The 15,876-nt window shown below is 44.6% G+C and overlaps 1 protein-coding gene across 1 annotated transcript in view; it reads right to left on the bottom strand.

The window, feature by feature from the left end:
* The window catches only part of sema6bb (sema domain, transmembrane domain (TM), and cytoplasmic domain, (semaphorin) 6Bb), a 119,057-nt gene that overhangs the window by 32,383 nt on the left and 70,798 nt on the right, over window positions 1-15,876 (bottom strand). The window contains exons 6-13 of the mRNA XM_068591207.1: window positions 14,226-14,324; window positions 12,596-12,686; window positions 11,999-12,118; window positions 11,348-11,436; window positions 10,352-10,569; window positions 3,920-4,051; window positions 3,178-3,327; window positions 1,604-1,783 (exon numbers count right to left, since the gene is read on the bottom strand). Of these exons, the coding sequence (XP_068447308.1) occupies window positions 1,604-1,783; window positions 3,178-3,327; window positions 3,920-4,051; window positions 10,352-10,569; window positions 11,348-11,436; window positions 11,999-12,118; window positions 12,596-12,686; window positions 14,226-14,324 (1,079 nt within the window). The remainder of the gene's footprint in view (window positions 1-1,603; window positions 1,784-3,177; window positions 3,328-3,919; window positions 4,052-10,351; window positions 10,570-11,347; window positions 11,437-11,998; window positions 12,119-12,595; window positions 12,687-14,225; window positions 14,325-15,876) is intronic.

Genomic DNA, 15,876 nt, shown 5'->3' with positions numbered 1-15,876 from the left:
AGTCCACACCAGGGCTCATTTATCAGACAGTTCCTTCATTTTCACCTCCCATCACTATCCCTCATTTTGTCAAGTCTGAACAAATAAGATGAGACACAAATTGGTGAATTTTGGTGGGTCTGTGAAAGGATGGAAGTTAAATTAAGTATTAAATGAGAACAGCCCAAGTAGCGCTGGCTCTACTGTAGAGAGGAAGTGTGTTTCCAGCCAGTTGGTTTGAGAAATAATCATTTTTTTTCCACCCTTATTGCAAAAAGAAAAGGTATATATATATCAGGGAGCACAATTACCATGAGAGGAAGCTCGTGTTTAGAAACATGTTCCATTTTTTTTTTAAATGCCTCTAATTAGCCTTGGTGAAAGATAATCACCAGCCAAATCTTCCTGCATCTGTGTGACAATCCCCCCCCCCCCCCCCCCCCCCACCACCCTGCAGCCATCCACTGTGTGGAACACTGCATCCCAAGAGAGAACAAAAGCTGAAATGAAGATTGAAAAGGCATTGTACCCAGTGTTCATTACGTAGTGGTGGGCATCCAGTGAAACCTGAAAGCTGCCTGCCTCATGCAAAAAATGCTAATTAGGAAAGGACAAGGAGCCCACTCCAATCTTTTGTCAAGATCCAGATATTGAATATGATTTAGCTTCAGACTGAATACAAGAGGTAATTTTGGTTAAGATGAGGGATAATATGATTTTATCATTTCATTACTTTCTGATGTTTTTTTGACCTTATTGCCATTCTACAGTATTTCCTCGCCTCATTAGAACATGTTCAGATTCCCCGATAATGAATATTAGCCTTTAATCTTATTCTTTTCTGCTTGCCCCATTTGTATTCTCTGCATGGGGTTGTATCCTCTCAGCTCCTGCACAATTATGAGTATCCCTCGAAGAATAGGTGAGGCTTTCTGCATAATTCAGGACACATCATGTTTCCAGGACATGTCATGCCTTTTTTTTCTTTCTCCTTCTTGCGACTCTTTTTCTCGGCTTATCACACCACCAGCTCCCCTCGCTGTGTATACATCAACCCTGGATGTCAGTTAACCCTTTCCTCACCTTCCCCTGCTGTACAGTATGTCTTCAGCTGTTTTATATCACTCTCTCTAACTGCACAAGTTTGTGCCAAAAATACATAGTTTGGCATTTGGAGAAATGTGCTCGTTTGACTTGCTGAGAGTGAGTTGAGAAGATGACATCACTCGCATGTCCACACGATAAAATGTGTGGGCTAATTTCAGCAGCAGGTGAGCTTAGCTTAGCATATACACTGGAAACAAGAGAAAACAGAAAGCGCGGCTCTGATTAATGGAAAAATAATGATCAGCACCTCTGGAGCTCACTAATTAACACGTTATATAAGAACCTCACAGTGACGTTTTTACACTTTCGGGAGTTAACCAAAGTAGATAATGTGTTAATTTGTGCGCTTTAGAGGTTCTGGTACTTGGCTAGGCTAGCTATTTTACCTTGTTTCCAGTGCCAACAGATATGAGAATGGTGCCAATCTTCTCATCGAACTCTTGGCAAGAGCGCTAATACACATATTTCTAAAAAAATGTTTGAACTGTGCTTTTGACAGTTAGCTTTAACGTCTTACTTTTCAGGGTTGAATCCCTCCAGTTCCTCCAGGAAGATGTTGCTGTTGGTGACAGTGTTGTCCTGGTTGGGCATGATGAGGAACTTGAGGATGGTCCCTCTGCTCGACCCGAGGAAAAGGATGGTCTGGTTTCGATAAGGCCCGGCTTCTGTATCCACCACGATCTTATTCAGCTGGTACCTGGAGAGATAGAGCACTGCATTAACGCCACAAAGCTGTGAGACTCATTAGAGACTCTTTTTTTTTTTTTTTTTTTACCATAAAAGATAAAAGCATGTAGTCAAGCAGCTCTAATTTATGATTTAAGTGCAACAAGTGATTGGTTTGGGTGTGAAATATAGACTCTTGTGTAATTAAATCATAATGTGCCATTTTCTCTTGAGTCACTGCAAAAATAAATTAATTCCATAGAGAAGAAACTGCTCATCACATTTGCATAATAAACTAATTACGGCAAACGTCGAGTCATTAATAATATCAGTCAAGTAAACGTGCCGGCCTTGGAACAGCAGCGGAGTGTTGCTGCACTACACAGTCCTGTGTGCATGAGACAATAGGCGACAATAGAAGCCACGCTGGGTCGGCTGTTTAATATTCCACATACATCCAGTCCCCATAATCCCCTGCTGGCTGGTCGGCAGCGGGTCTACATATGGTAGATAGAGGATAGAGAGAGAGAGAGAGACAGAGAGAGAGAGAGGCATGTGTGCATTTATGTGAGACTTGATGTGCTACAGCTGCTGCCTGCTACCAGAGGCTTCAACACCAAACCAGTTTAGCTTCAACAGCTGGAGTTCACAGCCCAAACGCTGAAGAACATCATTCAGGGGTTCGGTGGGGTTATTTGATCACTGACTTCATGTAAATATGTATATTTTACACATTTTTATGGGTGTCCTCAGCCAAAAGCAAATCTTGGTCAACCAACACTCTTTTGGTTTTGTCGACTAATCAAATAGTTCATTAAAAAGACAGATCACGAAAATGCTCCCCTGCAAAAGAATTATGCAAAAGCACCACTTTAAATGGTATGTTTACCAGAGATGTGATCACAATTTTTAACAAATTGAGTTAGACAACTAACTGACTAAGTGTTGCAACACTCCTAATTAAGTTGAGTCAAATTAAAATGTCTTGTTTTCATTTTCAGACCCTTTCAGAACAAATAAAAAAGTCTTAAAATCGTGAATTCATTTGAATGTACTTCACGTAACCCATTAAATTAAAACACATTTAGCAGACTTGCCAGCATGCAAAGGTTGATTAAAACTCACCAGAAACTCATCATGTTTTGCACCGAAATGATGTTTCCGTGCTAATATTTTGTTTTGCTAAATATGTCCTGATGGAAACATAATTAACGTTTGACTTTTTTTTAACATTTACCAAGACTGTGAACTTTCCCTAGCCTTAAGAAATCTAAAAAATAACCGTAATAACAATTTAGTTAAATATATTGCACCAACATTTTGCAGCTTTCTCAGATATTCCTCTTTCCCAGTCTCTGAGTGACATGTCACCCGGAGACGGTGCTGGCGTTTGGACTGCCTGTCACAATCTGGGCTCAGGCTCACCTGGCCATGGTTCTGACAATCCAGGGTCTTTGTCCCAGTGACGGGACGGCCTCATCCATCAGAGGATGGGTCTTGACGAAGTTGAGCATCTCATCGGGGAACGAGTTTGAGGAGTTGAACCGGGAACCTTGAACGGCACAGCCACCGGGTCTGAGGGCAAGTTTCAGAACATGTTTAGCAGACAGTACAGAGGCGTCCTTTTTTTTATGACTACTTCAGGCCTTGGTAAAGATATAGATATATAATTATGTAGTCTAGACTGTCTGAGTAGCTGGCACATACCACAGTTTCAACAAGACACTGATTTGATTTAGTTATAAGAACCTCATGTTTGAAGTATTTGGCAAGTGATGGAATATTTGAATGCAATATGTCTTGAGATTAGAAGAGCGATCTGTTGTATCCTTGAGAAATACATACATCCCACCACCATGCAATATTCAGAAGGATGTACAGGCTGTAATATCATGTGCATAATCTTCCGGCGTTCTACATTACACGTGCGTTTAATCAACTTGTTTCCCCGTGTAAATATTTTTGGGTGTAAAAATGTCCTTGAGTGACATCCACATGAGTTTTGAAACGTTAAGTATTGTTGCTTGCGTGGAGTGTATTTAACTTTGCCGTGAAATAAATAAATAAAAACACCACTCAAGGACAGTTAATGAGTGACTTGAAGATGTGTTGTTCATAATAGAGTCCTCTGAATGCCGGTGCATTCATGAATTAAAGCCATCTGCACCTTGGCTTCGGGATGACTTCATCTGGAACGGGCGTCCAAATGGACTCGGGTGACTTCTGCTCCTTAAACCTCCCTTCAAACACCCCGGCCAGCTGCTCCATGTCGAAGGCGCACACCGCCGAACCGGGGATGCTACAGAGACAGAGAGGTGAGACAGAGAGGTGAGACAGAGAGGTGAGACAGAGAGGTGAGACAGAGCTGGATTGAGACAGAGAGCGTCAATTGATAAAACACTTTGAACTGACACAAGATGACTGTCAATCCGATGTCAAGTGGGCTTTCCTTTCCGACAGAAGTGCCGAAAGAATAAGTGTCGGAACGTGAAAAGAAGAGGTAGATAACACCAAGACGGAAAAGTAGACTGTGAAATGTATTAAAGGGAAAAGTTCAAATGTGGAAAGTCAATCGGGAGAGCGCGAAAGGGACAGGCTTCCAGCGAAGATGACAAATTGGATTTGGGCTGTTCATATATTTGACGTTCAAAACTTGAACACAAAGGAAATTGTTACTGAGATGAAGAGAAAGGCTGGATGGGATAGATGCTGTCATCTCCGTGGGCGAAGAATAGATAGGCAGCGGATGCAATAGCTCGATTTGACACATGAAAAGATCTTGGCTGGAATTCCTGGAATATGAAACGAAATAGGAAATGAGTCACTGAATATTTTGTCTTTCTGTTGTGTGTGTGTGTGCGTGTGCACTTGTGTGTGTGTGTGTGTGTGTGTGTGAGAGAGAGAGCGCTATGGACACTTCTTGGAACAGATGTTCTGTTCCCTGTTGCTGAGTTCACGAGTAGTTAAACAGCCTTCGAGGTACACCGGGTTTTTTACCGGGATGTGTTGTAAGGTTTACAAGGACCACTACACACAGACACACCCACACACACACACACACACGCACAAACACGCACACTATCTCTCGCCTGATGTTACTTTTTATGTTTTGGCTGGAGAAAGCACTACAGAGACAGAGAAATAAAGAGAGCGGTGTCAGGACGCGATAAGAAATGAGTTTTAAAAAAACATCCCATGCTTCGTGCACCGAGACTCAACTCTGCTCTGAATGTGTCCTCCTCAATGACTAATGGTGTGCGTGGTGCAGGAGCTTGTGACTAAGTGCTAATACCTTAGCGATACGCATGCATTGGAAAAAAACCTGAGAGGCTGAGTCACTGCAACCTGCCTTGCTGTAACAAAAAACACACACACACACATACCCATCTGGTCCTCGCCTTCTCATTGTCTTTCGATTTCAATAAAATAAACGCCCAAGTGGTAATGTGAGGGTCCGTGCAGCCAGGCTTCGAAAAAGCCGAGTCGTGTTTCCGTTGAGTGCCTCTTTGAAGGCCACAAAAGGCTTTGTTTGGCAAGGCAGCACCCTGAGGCTGGATTTGGGCCGCAGCAGGGAGCCGTGCTGCGCGGATGTGCCATTTGATCAGGTCACGCCGTCTCCCTCTGTACTTATCATTCATAGGCAGGGATGGGACTCAACCCCGGCCAGCGTGGCGGAGCTGCAGGCCTATCTGTGGACGATACGGTGCGTCTCTCTCAGGGCCGCCGGCACCAGATGTCATGTGTGACATGTCTGCCAGCTCCGCGGCAGCGCCAGCTCGGCTTCCTTTCTCTACCTTATCCAACCCCGGCAGGTCACTGGGTTCGCCCCGTGTCGGGCCGCGCAGAAGTAAGCCGACGAGGCCGCGGGCTGTTTGTCCTTCTCCGAATTTTCTTAATTATTTTCAATTCCACCCTCAGTCCCTCCGCCTTTCCCGCTTTTGCTTTTTTCCTTTTCTTTCAGCCGCCTCGCGCACTTGAGACAACTTTCCCTTTGTTTACTTTCTAATCTGGCCTGTCCCTCTCTCCATCGACATTTTTTTTTTTTTTTTTTTTTCGTCCTTCACTCTTTCTCCTTGACTCGAGTCGAGTGACAGGCTGTCCGGGCAAGATGCATAGCATGTCCGTTTGAGAGGACCGCTGCAGAGTCTAAAGTACTTCCTCACCGTTGAACAAGCTCTCTGACAGCCCGGAACAACACAGCCGGTCCTCGCGGACACATGATGACGACGAGGAAGAGCAGAAGAACGCGGGAGTCAGGGGAAGTTTTAATCTCTTTTACACTTCTAGTTGTTAGTTTTAAAGAGCAAGTTTACAACTAAAATCTGTCCATATGCAAAACAAATTTGCCCACCAGCACCTTTAAGGCACACTAATTAACTGAACTTAATATTCTCGTTGAAAACCGTAGAAAAATGAAGGATGGAAACAACAAGTTGCAGCGTTACAAGGGATTGTGTGACTATTTCTTGGCTGGGAGTGCTTTTACTAGGCAACCACCGAAGATTTACAACTAGTAGTTCCAAGATATCAAACACCTTCTTTAAAGTAAACCTCTTGGAGGCGTCAGAGATGCTGGATATATTTTACATATTTATAGACTCAAAACTCCGATCACATCAGAAAGTTTCAAATTAAAACCTTTCAACCTTATGGGACTTTTTTCTTCATACCTCTTGAACTTCTACCCTTTATCTTTAATTTTAATATTATTCAGTCATTAATTTTCTTCATTTTATTATACCAGAAACCTTTCACCGGTTCTTTTTTTTTGGGGTCGGGGGGGGGGTATTCAAGCGACCTAATTTCCCTTACTTCTTCTTGGCCTTTCCGCATGAGGTCCCTGTGGGAATTCTCCTCACTATCTATCCTGACTCTCCAGGCTCGTGGACATCTCTGTAACGTCTCTGTATTTTCCTCGTGACACAGTTCTGCTGTCAACTACACAGTGTTCCTTCCCCAGACCCATTTCTCAAGCTCTTGCTCGACACCTAACTATGCATCCCCTGCCTTCTCTACTTGTGCAGGCCTGAGGGGACTATAGCTTGCATATCTGTACATCCTCCCTCGTGTCAAACCTCTGCTGGCACAGTGAATCTTTTCTCCTCCTGCTCCTTGCCCTCCTCATTTTCCCCCTCTCCTACCGTGTGTTTTCCCAGAGGCACCTCCTGCTGTCTGAACCCAGTCACATGGGATTCTTTACAGCCAAAAACAAACTCAGGATGCACCAGATTTACTTTACTTTGCATGGGATGTTTTCCTTGCACTCCTGCATGGCTCCATTAAGGCTAATGAGCCCACGTCAGTCTGCTCCAGCAGCAAGAGACGTTTTCAGCTGCCACAACAACAGCTAAGAAATAATGAGAAGTGTTTGTTTTTTTTCCGTAGCAGTCCAGTGCAGCATGATGTAAGCATTTCCGTTTGACATCTCGCCGCTTCTCCTCCGACATGTACCCACTTATACGAGTTGCTAAATAAAGCAGAAAGCGCTTTCCTTTCTCTTCTTCTTCTCCCCCGATGGTCTCGTATTTGTATTCTCCCTCGTTCCGGTTGGCTGTCGCTCCCGACGCCTCCTTGACCTCCCCGAGCATCAGGAGTCTGAGTGCAGACCCAGTCACGTGGTGCTCGGTAGGAAATCCGAGCTCTTCTTTCATCCCTCTTGGAGAGGAAGAGCCTGAGGCTTCAGAGGTGGATGCACAAAGGAACTAACAACTGGAGGTGATTTTAGAAGCTGGAAGAAGAGGCTGAAGGATACCACAAAAGCAACTTCGTAACATTTCGTGGAGCTGGTATGTGGCTGTAAAATGATCCCTGGAGTGTGTGGGCACAGGGGGAGATGAGTAACTTCAGAGTCCAGGAGACACTCTGGGGGGGGTTCCAGTTAAACCTTGATTTCATCCAGATATTCCCATACTACAGTTCCTTATACGCTGCCCAGGGCCAAATGACAGGAGTGCAAAGCTATTCCTTCACACCCAGGTCCTGCTTCATGCTGTTTTCACTGCGAGCTGCCAGCCAGAGCAATTTGTCTGGCGAGCACTAAGCCAGTGTGCCGCAATGGGCCACACAGGGCCAGTGGGAGTTTTGCGGCTCACCTCGCACATTCTCTTGTTCGGCTTTGTGCTCATTTTCCTCCATCACGCGTCTCCTTATCCATCCATCTCGACCTCTCTCTCCCTCTCTCTCGCGGCCGGCAGTTATTTAAAATAGGACTCAGTGGCAGTTTAGCCGGGCAGGGGTGTGTGTTCAGCTGGTTCTCCTCGGTGGCATGCCGCAAATGCCGCTATCTGGGAACCATTGTGCGTTTGTTTGTGCAAGTGTGTCCGTCTGCATCCGTCTGTCTCCGCGGGCAGTGGCTCTGTCTCGCAGCGTAGTCCTTCCTTCCAAACGTGCAGATAAGATGCAGCTGATGAAACAGTTTAAGGTCTCAGGGAGAGCGAGGGATGCACGTGTTGTCCATTATTCACTTCCTTGTCCTTGAGTCCCACATCCCTCTCTCCCCCTCTTGTTTGCCGCTTCCCTCTTAATTCTCCTCTCTGTATTTTCTCCTATTGCATTTATCTCTTTTTTTTTCTCTCTCCTCCTCCTCCTCTTTCCTCTCCTGTCTCCTACCGGGAGCCCACTGCCTTGAGACACTGTCCTGCAACTGGGACAGCACTTTATTCTTAAAAGGGAGAGGGAATTATGCTGGGACCACTGACGGATGATTACTATGCTGCTGGCTGCGTTTAAGTGAGACACTGTATTGATTCCAGACCAGAGTTAAATAGCAGGGAAGTATTTCTATATGTTTGCTTCAACGTCTTGCACGACCAGACACAAAGAGCTCGCGCGGCCATTCAAACTGAATCATATTCTAGGATTTGAGCAACGCTTTAATTTAAAGTGTGCCGCATTTTTATCCTTGTCTAATGCAAAGTATGCATGAAGGACGTCCCCACAAACACACTATAATGCTCTTCTTGATCAGTCATTGAATATTGAGATCATGTTGTTTTTTTTGCTCCTGTTTAAAATAGCACCAAAAAAAAGAGCAGCATTTCAACAAATAGGTTGATTTCTCCAAATGTGTCTGGAAAGAGACATATAGGGATAAAGGAAACTGTTTGGGTTATTTACACTTGCAGCAAGAGGAATTATCTCATCCCACTGAAAGGAAACATAAGACTCAACACTCACTTCAGAACATTAGAGCTCCTCTAATCCAAAGCATCAAGAGGATCCGAAGTAAATAGTTTTGCACACTCCTTCCTCCTCGCTGTTGTTCAGTCTCTCCGGTGTTCTGTTTGTGCTGTCTTTGGCTGCACAAATACCCACAGTCTTCAGTAATCCCCCATTTACCACGCAGCATCCTTCCTGTCCTCTCCTCTCACCTTTTTTCAATTTCATCTTGTCTTTCAACAAATCGCCCTTGTGTCCTCAATGAAAGCACTGCATGTGTCTTAAATTACTCTGTACCCCGGGAGCTTGACCTTTGCACCTCCACACAGCTTCTTTCATTTCTCTGGAGGTTTGCCCGGAGAGTAGGAGGCCTTGCTCTTTCCGACTTCATAGGTGAAGGAACAAACTACGGTGGTCCAAGTTTCCAAGGTGAGCCGTGCGAGTGCCGTGCGAGTGCTGCTTCACACTGGGTGTCTATCTCAATCTCCACGGGAAGTATGTCAGGAAGTGTTTTTTACGTCTGCGTATTGCTTGAAAAAAAAACGCCCTTGGTATTGAATCCCCTTTTCTCTTTCCAGGGAGGATTTGGATTGAAATCCATCCACTTTAGTTAGCTCTCAAAGTCACACACGTATGCACACATATGCACACATACACACAAATAAGGCTTATTTGAAGGCAGACAGGTGGATTATTGATCTGGAGTCGTGATTGCCAAGCAGGGTCTGCTCTTGCTTTGCAGTACGTGGAAAGATTGTGGAGTAGTAATAAATAGTAGTGTCTGATGCAGAGCAGTTTGAAAAAAAAGAGAAATTACAATATGAATACAAAAATATATCCAGATAATAAAGGGACAGTTCACCCCTAACTTCACATTTGTCCTCTTAACTGTTTATCAATCGAGATTGTTTTGGTATGAGTTGGCTAGTTTTAAAGATATCAGCTGCATTTGAAACATTTAACAGCAACGTCTTCCAGAAATCATGACCTGGTCACTCCAGATAATCCACAAACCTGGTTGTGAGCAGTGTCAAGTAGGAACTATTGAAAGAAACAATTTAAAATAGCTAAAAGTCATGAATGAGATGCTGAAATATTGGCTAAAACGAATGGATAAAATATGGTTAAACTAGTTGGCTAAAAGTAATAAAGCTAAATTAGTTTGCTAAAAATAACGAATAAATGTTTAAAATAGTTAACTTACAGTGGAAATATCTACGGTCATGGACAAATGGTATGGATATAGCTGAACGTAATGGATTAACTGTTGAAATAGTTAGCTAAATGTGATAGGTAAACAAAAAGGGCTTCAAGGTTCTGGAGAAACACTGACAGAAAAGTTGTGAACCACTGATTCTGATCTTTTTGAGAGCATGAGAAATGCATACGTGTGTGCTGCTGAGCTTACCTACAAGTCCACTTTGGTACGTGTGTGTTGTACCTGTTTGACGGTGTGGAGAACACCCCCAGGATTATGTCCCTGCCGTGCATCCTGATGATGGGGCTGGTGGACTGGAGCAGGTTAAAGTAGAAGTGGGAGTCACCGGGGACGGAGCAGTTGAGACGGGCCTTCAGGAACGACGTCCACTGCTTCTCCAGGACGCGCTGCGACCCACCCAGATCACGTTTGCACACCCGCGACACCCGCGACACCATCACCTGTGAGTGGCCAGGCACAGAGAAGCAGATGTGGGGCATCGGAAATTACAACATGTTTTTGTAACAGATTGGCAGGTGCATCTCAAAGATTAGCTCGGGAGCACGCTTTGGGTTTTTATCTTTAAAAGCTCTTTTCAACTTCAGGTTGATCTCTACAGACTCATTTGCATGGTATTTGCTGTTTAGACAGATCGTTGTTTTATGAAGATAAATCTAGTATCAATTATTCATAAAAATGTCAGCGCATCTTAAAGTTGCTTCTTTGAACACCCTCATCCACACAACAGGGATGCTGCTTAAGGAACCATTTACTCTGCTCTCAGTAAACATGTCAAAGATGGAGACCTTGTGCACGCACTTCTCCCCAAATGTGAACTGAGAATTCTTTAGAGGGGATCGTGATGCTGATATATTTTCATAAAGATGTATCCCGAGCTCCAGTAAGGGCAGAAAATATGAAAAAAAGGTCTTTTCTCAGGTTAATAGATACATGCGCTGTTTACTCAAACTGTGATTTGTTGGATTAGATATGCAGACAAACAAATACGAGGATGAAAGGTCAGCGTGGCTGTGGGAAAATAGTTTATATTGACATTCAAATAATAGCACCAGCGAGATATTAAAGCGGCGTCTGCTTTCACGGCATTGCATTTAAACCACACATCCGCCACAATCCATTTAATACGATGCTGTGAACGGACCAGCGGCTCCTCCCTGTAAATACTGGGAGTTCAGAGGGGAAAAGGACCACATGTGTTCATCAGAAGGACTTCTATACCTTCTCCAGGTAGTTGAACTCCATGGCGATCTCTCTGAAGAAGAAGTAGATGTGAGGTCCCCACTCCACGGCGCTGACGAAATACGGCTCTGCATTGTGAGAGGGAGAGAAAGAAGAAGAGGAAAAGGTTGAATGAAATATTAATGGACCATGAGAAAGCATACAGCAAACAGTGTCCCCGTTTGCGATTGCATCATTCACTCCCACGACACCGAGGTAACACGAGGGCAGTGAGAAAGAGGCACAGGCCACGCTTAATTTCATTACATGGTGAAAGGGGATTTCACACCAAACAATAAGCGCATTATGACTCCCTGATGTTTTCCGAGAACTCGGTTTCACGCTTTGCATTTCGGCGCCATTTCACACCGGGACCGGCTGGAACCTGTGTGTGTCTGGTGTCCTGTCTTTTCTTTTACCGTCCCATCGTCACGGCTGGGTTTGACCGTGACGTGGGTTTTCCGTCAAGGAGCAGTCCGTTTTGGCAGCTTCGTGGCCGGCGACCCGAACGCGGAGTTGCCAGTGTGCCGCTGACTCAGCGCTCTGCTGCTGACACGTGCATCGATCCGGCGTGCCGCTAAGTGACGAGGACACACACACACACACACACAGAAAACACCGGCGCCTGATGCCCACGCGTCCCGTAGGTACCTCTGAACCACTTGGAGTCGTGCTTGACGGTGCGCAGAGCGGGACTGTCCCCGAGGCTACGGTAGATCACCGCATCGATGGCCAGGAAGTCTGTCACTGTGGCTGTAAACAGATTTCCCTCTGACAAGCACACACACACACACACAGACACACACAGACACACACGGAAACACTCGTTAATAGGACAGCCTGCCAAAGCAACAGCATAACCACAAACAATAAAGCTGCCCGAATGTTTTTATGAAAGTCCTCCAGCATCATAAACATAACATGACTGACCAGTCAACAGTATAATTGCAGTAACATAATTGCATCTTTGCAGCCCTCCCACGCCAGACAAACAAGGTTTTTTTTTTTTTACTTTGAGCTAATATCAGATAATGGCACGATGGCTGAACAGCAATGTCTCCCTGCAGTTTCAGCCACAGAGCGCTGTTGATTGTATTATAGTGGAGTGTTTAAATATGACGAAGTAAACGCAGCTAATGAATAAAGTGAAGAAAAAAAGCGAATCTCCCCTTTTTTGAGCTTGCTGTATGTAACGTATTCCACGACATTCAATGAGGAAGTGAGACGAAAACAAGAAGCGCGTCTTACCTGCAAACCGAGCTACATTTGCGTGTTTGGGGTCGTAGGGGCATCTCGCCATCCCGCTGACCGTGTCTCCGACCATCTCGAGGGTGTCTCCCTGATAAAGCACACGCGCATATAGACACACACACACACACACACACACACACACACACACACAGATGTTCGCATCAATCAGAAAACTCCAAACGATATGAATTCATCTCCAGCAGCATTATGAAAACAAGCCACAAAGAGAATGACAATTAGGGAGTGTTACCGTAAGTGCAAGCTAATGATTCACTGGTGCCAATTAGGGAAAGCAGCAACAACAACAAGATTCACATCAAGATTTTCATGCATAAATAAAACACAGACAGACACACACACACACACACACACACACACAAAATCATACATAAATACTCTGTAAAATCTCTCCTCTCTTCTGCATCTCTCTCTATAACACGCACACAAACACACACACACACACACACACACACACACGCACACAAACACACACACACACACACACACACACATTTACAAACACACACTTAAAAGGTAGCCAAACGCAAACAATTTCAACAGCACAGTCTAATTCTCAACCGCGACTGAAAGGTGTCATTTCATTAAAAAAAAAAACAGCTATAAATAAAACAGTAGCTAGCATCACTAACTAGTCCCCGGAGAAACAGACATCCTATCACGGAGAGACAGGTGTGTTATACACTGTTGCAGAATGTCATTAGTGGTTGACAGATAATGGGCCAGACAAGTCTCAATGTCCCCTGTTTGAAATGTGAGCGGCTGAAAATAACAGTTATCCAGAGAAGCCTTTGATACAGGAAGGATTTTTTTTTTCATCTCCCTCTGTCTCTCTCTCTCTCTCTCTCTCCACAACTCAACTGCCTTCATCGCTCATTTAATATTCACGCAGAGTTAAGTGAAATCAGCCGAATCGATGATTAATATCCATCTGCCCCCCCCTACACAAGTTTGAAATCAGTACTGTAATGGAGCGAGACAGGGAAGTGGTCCGGAAGTGGCGAGCGTTGGGCCGCATGGCGGAGAGGTCAGCTGAGCCGAATGGATACAAACCTTCAGATGAGGACCGATGTTTTGGAGCGGAGGAAACATTCAGACTAATTGTTTGAATCGCGCAAGTCAATGCTTATAATTGTCTCTTATACTCTGCCTCCAACTTGGTAGACGGGGGAGAGGGAAGAGGGGGGGGCTGCTTTGCTTTCTTAACTGCTGGTAAAATAAATTGAACCAGGCAAAGATGTCTCGTCTCTCCACCCTCCTCTTCCTCCTCTAACCTCTTTGTGTTCTTCTTGATTATCCGTCTCAGGCTCTCAACGATAACAAGCTCGGCAGACCGCAAAGCTAAACCGCCGAGAAATAACAATTGTTGTATCTCGGGGAAACAAGGCACCGGGACTGCCAGACAACAAGGATAAATAAGTCCTGGGGAGGAAGTCAACACGGCCTCGGTAGCTGAACAAACAGCTCTAATCAAGCTGTAAATTCTCACCTGAACGGGCGGGTACTGATTGTGTTTTGGAAGCGGGGCCTCCGTTTAGGAAGAATAAATAAGGCATTTTATCAGCGATGTCAGAGCAATCCTGATGACGTCATCTCACGGATAACTTACAGTATAGTTGGCACATAGCGGGTTGAAGGCGTTGGTCCCGCACACGAACAGGCCTCCCTGTCTGCTGAGCAGCACCTTCATGAAATTACGGCATTCATCCTGCAGGAGAAGAGAGACATAAAGAGAGAGAGCGGGGGCTTAATATGCAGGAGGGGTGGAAGTGAATAGAATAAAGGCAAAATGATGGAGTGAATAGAGGAAAAACTGAGTTTATTTTTCAGAGAGTGATTATCCAAACCGCTCTGTGAAATGAAGCTTCTCAGTTGCTTGACGTGTGGAATTATCACACCATTAACGCTGTCAATCATATTGATACAGTCTGAACGTAGCCTGCAGTGGCTTCAACTGTCTACCCTCTTCACACATGCACACACACACACACACACACACACACACACACACACACAGAACGCGGCACATACGCTGCTGATTGACAGACGGTAATCCAAACCAGCCTCAAGTTTTTTTTTTTTTTTTCAAACAAGCGGCAGATTTAAGGCTAATTTCTCCACCGTGAGGCGTCCAACTACATGAAGCCTGCTTAATGACTTAATGCACCAAAGTCACAGTTTATTCTTTGAAATGAGAAGTCGTGTAAGCGCCACATGACTTAATAGCCGCTTTAGCCCCACAGTGCCAAAAAGTGATGAATGTTAGTGGAGGGAAACTGAGAAAAATGACTTTCAAGTTAAGCTGCTGCCTCGACAAAAGTATCGTCAGTGTGTTTATGCGAGAAATGATTAAACACACGGAGCCTCTGATGAACACTTTACACTGCTGTTAAGATCACATAATACAGGAAATACAGCACTGGCATTTTTAACAGTTCAGACTTCAGTGCTGGCTTGTAAACTAGCTTTTACACACACTCGATTGCAACATGTGCATTCATATATCAGATTGAGGTATGGATGCAGAGTAAGAACAATTATTATGAATAAAAGAGAGAAAAAAAAAGGAAAAAAGGCAAAGAAAGACATGGACAATTCGTTCATAGAAAAACATTGATATGTGTTGTGAGCAGTTGTTTTTTTCCTCTCAGGTTGGTTGATTTGTAGAATTGTACAGCTGTTTGCGGTAAATACAATCAGTATTTGACAAGAAGATGAAAATAATTATGGAAAATGTTGGAAATATATATAAACATGGACAACCACAGGACGTTTTGTACTTGTATCATCATCTTGTGACCGCTTCCTTTTATTTCAGGACTATTCGTGAGGTCCTGATCGGCGGGTTGGGAAGCCCTGTCTCAAGGGCTTTACCAGCAACACGTAACATGATGATAAACAAACAACGAATCCATCAACAGTGACTCTGCATGAGCGCGAATTACCATGACCTTTGACTTTAAGTACCGACAGCAGTTTGTCTTCGCGAGAGCAAGAGTGTGTGTGTGTGTGTGTAGTGTGAGTGGCGATGTACGGTACAGTACTGTAGATCACTGGCGGACAGCAGCCAGCAACCCCCTCCCCAAACTACAAGTGTCCCAGCCAGGATGGCACCAGCTCTGCCACACACACACACACACACACACACACACACACACCAGATGGGGTCCACTTCAAGACCACCACTCACACTGATCTCATCGGAAAGAGAAGGAGGGCTGCAGCAGAAGCGGTGGTGGTGATGGCGGGTATGTGGAAAA

This window comes from Clinocottus analis, unplaced genomic scaffold, assembly GCF_023055335.1.
Source record: "Clinocottus analis isolate CAN_PGR_092001 unplaced genomic scaffold, fCliAna1.0.p SCAF_25, whole genome shotgun sequence".
Classification (NCBI taxonomy): Eukaryota; Metazoa; Chordata; class Actinopteri; order Perciformes; family Cottidae; genus Clinocottus; species Clinocottus analis.
The sequence above is the reverse complement of the archived record's forward strand: the minus strand, read 5'-3'. Positions and strand labels throughout refer to the sequence as shown.